Raw genomic sequence first — 11,953 nt, 5'->3', positions numbered from 1 at the left:
GTGTAAAAGTGTGTGAGCTGTGTGATGGTGAAGCCGTGTGTGATATGTGAGTCGATGACACTCTGTGATCCCACGGAAGTGTACAACGGTGTGTGGCACATGTGTGCTCGTATATGACTCCACGTGAATGGTGGTGACACAATTTGAGTGTTTTACGGTGTGTGACGCTGTCGGGCACCGTTTCAGCGCGGGACCTCGTGCAAGCTTGTGACTGCGGGACACACTTTGAATATCTGACCCTGCGTGACCCCGTATGAGGGGGCGACAGTGTGAGCGTGTGTATGTGGATAGTCCTTGTGACGCTGTATGCGACCCCGCGTGTGTGTGTGTGGCAGTGCGGGAGTGTGTGACCCCGTGGGAGTGTGCACTGTGTGTGACGCTGCCTCCGGCCCCTGCAGCTGTGTATCGCACGCTTTGGCCGGGTGTGTGGCCGCGCGTGGGCAGGCGCTGCAGGCGGCCGGGGTTGGCGGGGGACCCGCGGGCGGGAGAGGGTCCCGGGGGCGCGCCGAGCGCGGCGGCCGCGCGAGCGGGAGGAGGCGCGCCGGCGGCAGCGGCGCATGCGGATCTGGCCGAGCGGCGGGGCCGGTGGGGCCGAGCCGAGCCGGCTGGGCCGGGCCGGGCCGAGGACACCGACAGGGAGGGCGGTCGGCCACGGCGAGCAGCGGGGACAGCGGCACCGGCGGCCGCGGGCCCAGGTGAGCGGCGTGGGGGCGGATAGCCCCTCCCTCCAGCATCTTCCCACCTGCCTGAGCATCCCTCCCCCGCGCCCCGTGGGCATGGCCTGAGCCCCGAGGGTCTCCCCGGCTGTGGGAGGCAGAGGGTCGAGGGCAGAATGAGTCCCCAGTCCCTCACCCCAGTCCAACCTCGGCGCCATACGTGAGTCTTCCACCCAAGCCTTGTCCTTCCCAGGCCCCCTTCCTTGGGAACGGTGACTAGACTGTAGGGAGAGAGAGGCGCGGCCTTGGAAGGGTTAAAGCATCGGCTCTCAGCTCGTATCCCCAGCCTCGCCCGACCAACCTTTCCTGGGGCCCTCAGGACACCCCTTTTCACCTCCCCCACCGCCTTCTCCCTTCCCCGTTGAATCACGTAATAGACAGGGCTGTTCCACCTCCAGCCTGACCGAGAGCTCACCAAGTGCTAAGTGCCTTTCCATCTCCAAGTATCCTCCATTGAGGAAACAGTTGTGTTCATCGTTTAACAGGGAGGGACACTGAGGCACGGAGAAGCCAAGTTAAAGATAATCGGGTTTAAAGATAGAGCAAGAATAAAGCAGGACTTGAACTCATTTTTGTCTGACTTCAGCACAGGCACTTTGATTTTCTAAGATATGTGACTGGAGGGTGAATAGTAATAGCAAGGCCCATGTATTGAGGGCTTACGGTGTACTAGATACCATGTTCCCCACATCATTAATTCTCTCATCTTCAAACACCCCTGGGAAATGGGTACTATTATTATTGTTACCATTTTACAGATGAACAAACTGAGCCCTAGAAAAGGTGACTTGGCCAAGGTCACACAGGTGCCCACTTAAAGCTTTCCATGGAAGAAGGGAAAGATAATCATGGATTTTTGAGTGTCTATGGAAAGGGACAGTCTCTACTACATTGACCAAGACTTAGACCCTGCCTTCCTAAAATCTGATTTGTGGGCTACTGTCTGAATACTTTGAGAATGGGGACATTGAGCTCCTCGCAGCTCCCTCTTTTCTTAGTCTTAGAACCAGGCTTGGGGTTCTAGAGAATGAAGGAGATGTATCTAACATCTCCCACACCCTTAAATTTCATATTTACAATCTGGCAGTGTTCTAGAACATCACTCTAGAGTCAGACAGTATGTCAGTCAGCTAGTGCCACAAAAATGCTACATAAGAAACCACCTCCAGACTCAGTGTCTTAAAACACTAGGCATTTATTTAGCCTTGAGTTAATCTGAGGTCAGTCACTTGGGCTCATCTGAGCTTATTTCCCAGTTAGGATGGGTAGGGGGATGTTGACTGTTGGTTGCTGAGGCTGGCCTTGGCTGTGATGAGGGCCTTGGACTTGGACTAGCCCAGCAATGTTTTTCTCATGGCCACAGTCAAACACAAGCAAAAACATGCAAGATCTCCTGAGTCCTGGGCTCAGAACTCACTAGAGCTTCTACCTAATTCTGTTGGTCACAGCAAGTCGTGTGGCCAAGCCCAGAGTCAGGGGGTAGGGCTTCCCCCAACTCAACCCCACTCTTTCATTCCTCCCGTCCCCAGAGTGGGAGAGCACTGAGGAGCTATGTGGCAGAGGACGTGGCTATACGGATGAAGAATTGAGACAGTTAATGCAGTTATTCAATCACAGTGACTAAGTTTCAATCCTGGTTACTCACTAGCTGTGTGACTTTGGGCAGTGAATTAACCCCTCTGTGCCTCAGCTTCCTCCTCTGTAAAACAGGCCTAATAATACCTTTCTTTAGAGTGTTAAATTTGTGGGAATTAAATAAGATATAATGCATATAAAGTACTGAGCACAGTGTAAGTGCTCAATAAATATTAATTATTGTTGTTACTGCCTTATAGAGTTCTATTGATAACAATGCTATAATTCTAACAATAACAGTGACAGTTTTTTAGGGGGGAGGCCATGTGGCATGCAGGATCTTATAGGTTCAATCTCTTGTTCCCCAACTAGAAATTGAACTTATGACCCCTGCAGTGGAAGTGCCGAGTCTTAACCACTGGACCACCATGGAGTCCTAACAGTGACAATTTGCTGAGCCCTTACCCTCTGCTAGGTGTTAAGGTGGGTGTTTGACCACATCCCTGTGATGTGGTTAGGGTGAAAACTATTGTCATTATTAGCATGTCCCTCCCTTCTAAAGACAGAGAAACTGAAAGTGAGAGAAGGGACAGAACTCATAGTCAGTCCCTGTTAGAGGTGGGATCTCTAGACTTTACTGGTGGTCCAGTGGCTAAGACTCCATGCTCCCGATGCAGGGGGCCTGGGTTCGATCCCTGGTCAGGGAAACAGAGCCCATGTGCCACAAGTAAATATCCTGCATGCCACAATGAAGACTGAAGATCCTGCATGCTGCATCTAAGACCTGACACAGCCAAATAAATGAATTTTTTGAAAAGAAGTGGGACTTCTGAACTCAGCCCCTGTCCCTAACCTGCCTCTCCTCATCCCCAGGCCTCATCTCCCCCAATGGCGCAGGTACCAGGGGAAGTGGACAACATGGAGGGGCTGCCAGCCCCCAATAACAACAATCCTGCAGCCCGCTGGGACAGTCCCGATCGGGGCTGGGAGCGGGAGCAACCAGCTGCCTCCACTGCAGCAGCCTCACTCTTTGAGTGCTCCCGGATCAAGGCCTTGGCAGGTACCTGGAAGAGGGCTGGGGTTGGGGGTGGGAGAGAAGGAAGGGAAGGCACTGCTGGGGTGGTGTGTGTATACCTTGATGACCTGGAGGATGGGAAGAGGGTTACAGACACTTGGAACTGGAGTCTTTAGACCAGCACTCTCCAGTAGAACTTTCCATGATAATGGAAAATTGTTCTCTATCTGTGATGTCCAGTATTGTTGTTTAGTTGCTAAGCACGTCCAACTCCTTTGTGCCCCATGGACTATTAGCCCACCAGGCTCCTCTGTCCATGGGGTTCTTCAGGCAAAAATACTAGAGTGGGTTGCCATTTCCTTCTCCAGGGGATCTTCCTGGACCTGGGATCGAACCCATGTCTTCTGCATTGGCAGGCAGATTCTTACCACTGAGCCACCTGGGAAACCTCTCATAGAACCTTAGAAATGTACAATCCCAGAAATGTGGGACTTTCCAAGTGTGCTTCCTTAGAATCCCAAAATGCTGACATCTAGCATCTTAGGACCATGGAATGTCATACTCAGAGATTCTTTGAATCCAAGACCTTTAGAAATGGCGACTCTTGTAAACAAAACTTTGTAATCACCGATCTTAGACATTTTAATTGTTGGGTCTTAGAATCTTAAAGCCTCAGAAATCTAGACTCTAATACACATAGGTCCTTAGGGCTTTATAATCCTAAAGCTTTAGGATTTCAGATTAGAAACATGGATACTGAGCACTTTGAGAAAGAATGACCACACCTTCATGTTTTTTTGCACTGAAACCCTCAGTCTTGGGACAACTAGAATGGTTTGTCACACTACTTTGATGTTTTAGGACAATATAAGCAAAAACCAGAGAACTGTATAGAATCTTAGGACCTTAGACCTTTGGAACTTTAAGTTCTTGAACCTTTGGACTTTGTATTCATGGAGTTTTAGAACCTCAAAAGTGTTTAACCCTCATTACTAAAGTTTTATGAGCAAAGACCCTTCTCAGACACACAATTCCATAATTGTAAGCCTTTAAAACATTAGACCCTTAGCATGTTGACCCTTGGAATGTTAATATCTCAGAAATGTGGCATGTTCTACACATAAAATATATATTGTCAGAGTCATGAAATCCTAAAATCCCAAAGTCAGTATCAGTTCCCTCAGAATCTCAGAATGTTAGTAACTCAACATTTGACAATCGTGGGATCTACAATACTGAGATTCTTGGAACTTTATAAGATGTTAAGCATCTCATTAAATTCATGGGCCTCTGGGGAAGCAGGTGACATACACAAATGAATGGTCAACTGGGTGCTCTGGTCAACTGGTCACCAGCTCTAAACCCTAGGAAATGTGGGCCCAGAGCTGCTAGCTCTGATGTTTATCTGCCGTTTCCCAATTAAAAAAAGAAACTGTAAGTAAGTGCACAAAGTCTGAACCAGATTCAACCCATGGATTGCTGGCCTCCTCTGGTTTCGACACCTAGAAGGATATAAACATATACTCATGAAAACTTAAAACTGCACTTTATTTTTTCATTTTTTTGGTCGTACCATACAGCATGTAGGATCTTAGGTCTCCAATCAGGGATCAAACCCATGCCCCCCGTATTGGAGTGTAGAGTCTTAACCACAGGACCACCAGGGACATCCCAAAAATGTATTTTTAGACTCTTAGATTTAAAACCTTGGGCATGTATCCTCTTAGAATTCTAGAATTTATTATTTCGTCCACAAAATATTTAGGCAGTGCCTGCTCTGTGCTTGGCCTGCTCTGTGCTTGGACAATAGGAGGGACGTAGTGGTGACTGAGGCAGCCCAGGTCCTGCTTCTCCAGGGCTCCCAGTCCAGTGGGAAAGTTAGATCCAGCCTGGCTGTGATGAGCCACAGGGATCAGAGCTGAGATGGGGGAGGCATGGGCAGAGGCCAGACGGGGAAGCTCAGAGCTGTAAGAACCCAGATGAGGGGCCTGATTCAGGAGAGAGGATCAGAGTGCTTCATGGAGGAGAAGATGGCTAAGCTGAGCTCCAAAGGACGAACAGGAGTGAATCCTGGGGAAGAGAGTGGAAGAATATTCCAGAGGGAGGGAACAGCATAGGCAAGACCGCCAGAAGTTGAGAGTGGCTGGAGCGGGGTGGTGAGTGAATGATGATGGGAGAGGAGGCAGTGGCAGCCAGATCTTGAGGAGCCTTGTTGGCCATTCTGAAGAGTCTGAGGGCACCTGGGACTATGGGGAGATTTTATGCAGAGGTGGCATGTGTCTATGTGTGGATCAAGGACTCTACAACTTTAAGAACCACTGATTCGAAAACACCGCCCCAGACACTTCAGATAGCATCCAGTCCAGAGAAATGTAGGGACCTCCTTTAAGGAAAAAAGCTTTCTCATACACTCCCTGTGTCTACTTAAATTATTACAACTGTGGTTTTCTGTTGTCTTTTTTCTTTTCCATTATGGTTTATTATAGGATATTGAATATAGCTCCTTGTGCTATACAGGAGGACCTTGTTGTTTATCCATTCTATACATTTATAATAGTTGGCATCTGCTAATCCCAAACTCCCAATCCATCCCTCTCCCACCCCCGCATTCTCTGTGTCTGTGAGTCTGTTTCTGCTTCATTTGTGTGATATTTTAGATTCCACATATAACTATTATCATTGAACTATGGTTTTCTTAAATGTACAAAAACACACAGCTCTGTTTATATCTCTTATGCTTGTTCTGGAACTAAAACACATAAGTTGGATTGAGACTCAAACCACAAACCAGTAACTTCAGCTTAACAATGACGTCAAGATGCTGCTCTCCTACTGCGCAAAATGCTATTATGACATAGACAGCTACTGTGCATTTTCTTTTGCATCTCTTTGCCCACTTCTCTCATGGTTTTCTTTATTCAAACTAAAGCTAAATCTTTGAGCAGAGTCCTCTGTAAATGTTTTTGCATGAATTTATTTAAAAAATTGTCTGGATCCCGTGCTCAGAGAATTTGTGGTTCACTGGTCTCATGTGTCTGTTTGAGGCCCCATTCTCTCTCTCTCTTAAAAAAAAAAATTATTTATTTTTCTGCTTTGGGTCTTAGTTGCAGCATGCAGGATCTTTTAGTTGCAGCATTTGAACTCCTAGTTGCAACGTGTGGGATCTAGTTCCCTGACCAGGGATGGAACCGGGGCCCCCTGCATTGGGAGCTCAGAGTCTTAGCCACTGGATTGCCAGGGAAGGCCCAGGGGCCCCTATTCTCTTGATCTACTCTTTTATTCTCTTTTATTCCCAAATCTCACATCAATGCCTTCTCTCTTATAGGCAATCATTGTGATTGTTTTAATGCAAATCTTTTTCTCTGCATGTGGATAACTTTGCAACATGTATTGCTAATTCCTTTGTATGCATCCATATTTTTAAACTCTTTATTAAAATATCACATGAACAGAGAAAGACAGATATATTGTGTGGCCAGCATTTCCACAACGAGTACCCCCTTATAACTAGATTGGGAACCAGACTCTGACAGCCCCAGAGAAGCCCCCCTCAGGCTGCCTCTATATCATCCTGAGAGTAAACACTGTCTTAGCTTCTAACACTGTACATTCAGTTTGCTGGCACTTGAACTTTATATAAATAGGATCATGTAGTGGGTACCCTTCTGTGTTTGGTTTGATTCACTCAGCACTCGGCTCATGAGATTCATCCATGTCTACCTATACTTGTAGGCTGTTCCTTTTCATTGTTGTATAGTATTCCACAATGTGATTATGGCATAGCTTATCCGTTCATCTGTTGATGAGCATTTGAGTTGCTTCTACTTTGGGACTATCACAAACCAGATGATTACAAACTAGAGACTAGTGGTATCACAAGCGATTACAGATTATTGCTGCTCTAAACTGTGTAGTATACAAGCACTCATGTCTGACAGCTTATACCCACCCAGGAGTGAAATTGTTGTGCCATTTGGTATGTGTATATCTAAACTTTAGAAGAAACTTCTGCTTTGGATAATTTTACATTCCCACCAGCAGTGTATGAATGATTCAGTTGCTGTACATCCAACCCTTGGTGTGGTCAGTCTTTGTAATTTTAACCATTCTGATGGATGTGCATTCTATTGTGGTTTTAATTTGCATTTCCCTGATGACTAAAAGCAACTAATGAAGTGGAGCGCCTCTTCAAAGATTTACTCTGTGGATATGCTCCTGTGAAGTGCCCATTCAAGTCTTTTATCTACTTTCTTATTAATTTTCTTGCCTTTTTTTTTTCTTTTTTTCTTTTTTTTTGGCTGCACTGCAGGCTGTGTATGAAAGCTTAATTCCCCAACCAGGGATCAAACCCACACCTCCTTCATTCAAAGCGCAGAGTTCTAACCACTTGACGGCCACAGAAACCCCTTCCTGCCTTTTTTCTGTTTTGTGGATGTTCTTATATACTTTGGGTACAAATCCTTTGTTTGATATATGTCTTCTGAGTATTTTCTCCCACTATGTGGCTTGTCTTTTCATTCTCTTAATGTTGCCTTTAAAAAAATAATTTTATTTATTGTTTTTGGCTGTGCTGGGTCTTCGTTGCTTCACGGGCTTTCTCTAGTTGTGGTGAACAGGGGCTTCTCTTCCTTGCAGTGCTCGGGCTTCTCGCTGCGATGGCTTTTCTTATTGTGGAGCCTGGACTCCAGCGCGCATGGGCTCAGTAGTTGTGGTGCTTCGTTGCTCCACAGCTCTGGGATCTCCCCAGATCAAGGGTCAAGCCTGTGTCTCCTATATTGGCAGGTGGATTCTTTACCACTGAGCCACCAGGGAAGCCCGTAATGTTGCCTTTTGGTGAATAGTGTTTCTTAATTTAAAGGTAGTTTAATTTGGTAATTATTTAATCATGATTTCCTATATGGCTCACACTCTGTGTCTTGTGTAAGAAGCCTTTGCCTGCACCAAGGTCATGGAGATATTCTTTGATGTTTTCCTCTGAAAGCATTATTGCATTCATTTCACATCGAGATTTCTAAGCCAAATGGTATTTAGTATGTTTATTATTATATACAGTGTGGGTCAAAGTTCTTTTCTCCCCCCCCCCCCCCCCCCCCCCCCCCCCGCCATGAATGTCCAGTTGACTCAGCTCCACTTATTGAAGAGATTTTCCTTTCCCTACTGAACTGCCATTTCACTCTGTTGTAAATCTGGGAGCCCTGTATGTGTGGGTTTGTACATACAGGTATGGCTAATCAATGCGTGTTTTATCATGGTCTCAATTGCATTTTTGGCATCATGTTCTCATTCAGCGCTATGCCGTAGAGCCTCAAGACTCATCCATGTGGCTCTGTGTGCCTCTAGTCTCACTGCTGCGGGGAGCTGATGGTGTGTATCCGTCATGCTCCACGTTCCCAGTGATGGACAACCAGGCTGTCTCCAGCCCTCAGCCTGTCCCTGCCCCCTCCCGCCAAACAGCACGGAGCTGAGGCATCGTCATGTGTGCTCCTTATAAACCAGTGTGGAGGGACTTCCCTGGTGGTCCAGTGGCTGAGACCCTGCCCTCCCAATGCAGGGGACCTGGGTTCAGTCCCTGGTCAGGAAACTAGATGCCACATGCTGCAACTAAGACCTGGTGAAGCCAAATAAATAAATAATAAGCATTAAAAAAAAAACAACAACCCATGTGGGAAAGTTTACAGGACATATACCTAGGGAAAGAATTATTGGCCCACAGAGGGAACGCACTAATTTAATTTGACTCAGATTGTCTTCAGAGTGGGCTTCCCTGGTGGCTGAGATGGTAAAGAATCTGCCTGCGATGCAGGAGACCTAGGTTTGATTCCTGGGTCTGGAAGATTCCCCCGGAGAAGGGAATGGCTACCCACTCTAGTATTCTTGCCTGGAGAATTCCATGCACAGAGGAGCCTGTTGGTTAAAACCCCTGGGGTCCCAAAGAGTCAGACACGGCTGAGTGACTAACACAACGGTTGCCCCACCAGCTGGCATGAGGATTATGATGTTCCCACATTTCCATCAATACCTGGTATCTCCGGCTTCCTCACTTTTCCCAGACTAATATCCAGTGTATCGTTTACATATTGTCTCTATCCTTTCTTGGAAACCAGTATAGTTAAGGGAGTAGTTAGTCCCTGCTCTATGAAAATCTTGATGTATTAAATATGTGAAAAAATTAAACTCTTATTCTAAGGACATGCATTTCACTTAAAAAAAATTTTTTTGGTCACACTGCACAGCATGTGGGACCTGGTTCCCTGACCAGGGTCGGAACCCTCACCCCCTGCACTGGAAATGCAGAGTCTTAACCACGAGACTGTCAGGGAAGTCCCAGGCTTGCATTTCACTTGAGATTGGTGACTACCACAGTGGGGAAGAATATGTAAATGGCAAAATAGTATGAGCACAATGGCAGACAAAGAACAATTGTAATTTGACTTAGAGTCTTGACAACCCAAAGATGTGTATGGCAGCTAGAGGACCAGGAGGAAGCAGATGGGCCCCTCAAAAGGGTAAAATTGAGGAGAATTCAATGAAGGGACTATTTACAGATGTGTGGAGATTCCAGGGACTGGGAGAGATCCCGGGGAGTGTTGAGAGGGGAGAGAGGCACCTCCAGCAGGAGTGGGGGCTGTAGGAAGCGCCACCAGGCCCTGGGGGAAGCCTAGTCAAGCAAAGAAAGTGAAAGTGTTAGTCATTGTTCAGTCATGTCCAACTCTTTGCAACTCCATGGACTGTAGCCCACCAGGCTCCTCTGTCCATGGGATTTCCCAGGCAAGAATACTGGAGTGGGTTGCCATTTCCTCTTCCAAGGGATCTTCTCGACCTGGGGATCGAACCCAGGTCTCCTGCATTGCAGGTAGATTCTTTACCCTCTGAGCTACCAGGGAAGCCATGCCCTCCTCCAGGAGATCTTCCTGATCCAGGGATCGAACCTGTGTGTCTTACATCTCCTGCATTGGCAGGCGGGTTCTTTACCACTAGGAAACCCTGGGGAGGAAACAAATCCCTCTCTCCTCTCATCTCCTGCTAGCCAAACCCAACCAAAAGCCTGAGGCCTCTAATGACCCGAGAGCCCATTCCCACGGTCCACCCTGGCCAGCCTCCCTGGGCTCAGAGCAGGTGCACCAGAGGAGGTGGCACCAGAGGGGCAGATGGAAGGCACCCGGCGAGGTAGCCGCACGCGCTCACCGGCACAGTCAACGTTCAATGTCAACTTAGGCCAGAACTGGCACTCTAGGACACATTTGGTTTCAACCCCACTGTGTTTTGTAAAAACGTAAATCAGTTGCCAGCATTTAAAAATAGGGAGATTCTTGTCTCCAGATTTCTGGCACCTCGTGGGCTATCCCGTGGTACGGCAGCACCGGGCCTTCACTCCCGTGAGGCTCCAGTCGTGCGGGGCTGTGTGGCTGCTGCTCCCTTTTACCAGGGCCTCTTTCTCCCTTGTGGAGCCTGCCTGGCCGAGGTGGGCATTTCAGTTCTGGACCCCAGCTCCATGCTAACGAGACTGTAATCACAAACTCCCAAATCTCACTGCATCGTTCTCTATAAAGTCATCATCACAGACAGTCCAGGATGTGTTTCTTCTCCTTCTTTTTTAAAAGAGTATGTATTTATTGGCTGCACTGCTGTGTCTTCGTTGCTGAGTTCAGGCTTTCTCTAGTTGCGGTGAGCGGAGGCTACTTTGGTGCACAGGCTTCTCACTGCAGTGGCCTCTCTTGTTGCGCAGCACAGGCTCTGGGAGAGGGGGCTCCCCTAGTGGCAGCTCGTGGGCTTAGGTGCCCTGCAGCATGTGGAAACTTCTTGGACCAAGGATCGAACCCGTGTCACCTCTGTTGGACTACCAGGGAAGTCCATCCAGGATGTGTTATTGTTAATTTTCTTTGCAGATCACGGAAATGAAGTTACAAAATTAAAAACTATTCTCCTGAGTCCTTGTTTTCCAAGCATGCATTCCCAAACACCCAGGGTCCCCCAGAGCCCACTGAAGTAACCCTGACCTAGTCTAAACCCCTCATTTTGGAAATGGGAAAACGGAGGCCCAAAGAGGAGGGATGGGCTTTGGGCTTTTCCCAACATAGCCTGTCGTTAGTAAAGGCAGAGCTGAATCCAGTTGCCCTCATTCTGCCCCTCTCAGGGGATGCTCTCAAGTTCCACTCGGGCCTCAGCATGAACCGTAATCTGCTATGGGCATTGGCTGTCAGAAAGCAGGATAAGCAAACACCCCATTTACATATTTTCCGTCATCACTTCCTTATGTGTGATCAGTGATCATGTGTTCACACAGGTCCCCCATCCCATCCAAAAGTACACAACCCACATTTAAACAAACAAGGTTTGCCATTTGGATTCACTGGGTTGTTTCTGTATATTCAGAAAACATTTATTTTTAAATTTTATCTATTATCTATTTGGCTGAGCTTGGTCTTAGTTATGTGGGATCTAGTTCCCTGACCGGGTAGGATATGGCATATCCATACAATGGACTACTGGGGCTTCCCAGGTGGTGCTAATGGTAAAGAACCCACCTGCCAATGCAGGAGGCATAAGAGACGTGGGTTCGATCCCTGGGTCAGGAAGATCAGCTGGAGGAAGGCAAGGCAACCCACTCCAGGATTCTTGCCTGGAGAATCTCCATGAACAGAGGATC

General features: G+C 47.5%; 1 protein-coding gene across 2 annotated transcripts in view; it reads left to right on the top strand.

The window, feature by feature from the left end:
- The first annotated feature begins 392 nt into the window (after positions 1 to 392).
- Positions 393 to 11,953, top strand: part of SPTBN4 (spectrin beta, non-erythrocytic 4) — a 78,580-nt gene continuing 67,019 nt past the window's right edge. The window contains exons 1-2 of one of the 2 annotated variants that reach the window (XM_043437226.1): positions 393 to 695; positions 3,165 to 3,351. In XM_043437226.1, coding sequence (XP_043293161.1) covers positions 558 to 695; positions 3,165 to 3,351 — 325 coding nt within the window. In that variant the 5' untranslated portion in view covers positions 393 to 557. The remainder of the gene's footprint in view (positions 696 to 3,164; positions 3,352 to 11,953) is intronic. The other variant, XR_006263480.1, reaches the window with a different exon arrangement.

This window comes from Cervus canadensis, chromosome 18 (assembly GCF_019320065.1).
Source record: "Cervus canadensis isolate Bull #8, Minnesota chromosome 18, ASM1932006v1, whole genome shotgun sequence".
Lineage (NCBI taxonomy): Eukaryota > Metazoa > Chordata > Mammalia > Artiodactyla > Cervidae > Cervus > Cervus canadensis.
This window is presented reverse-complemented; position numbering and strand designations above follow the sequence as displayed.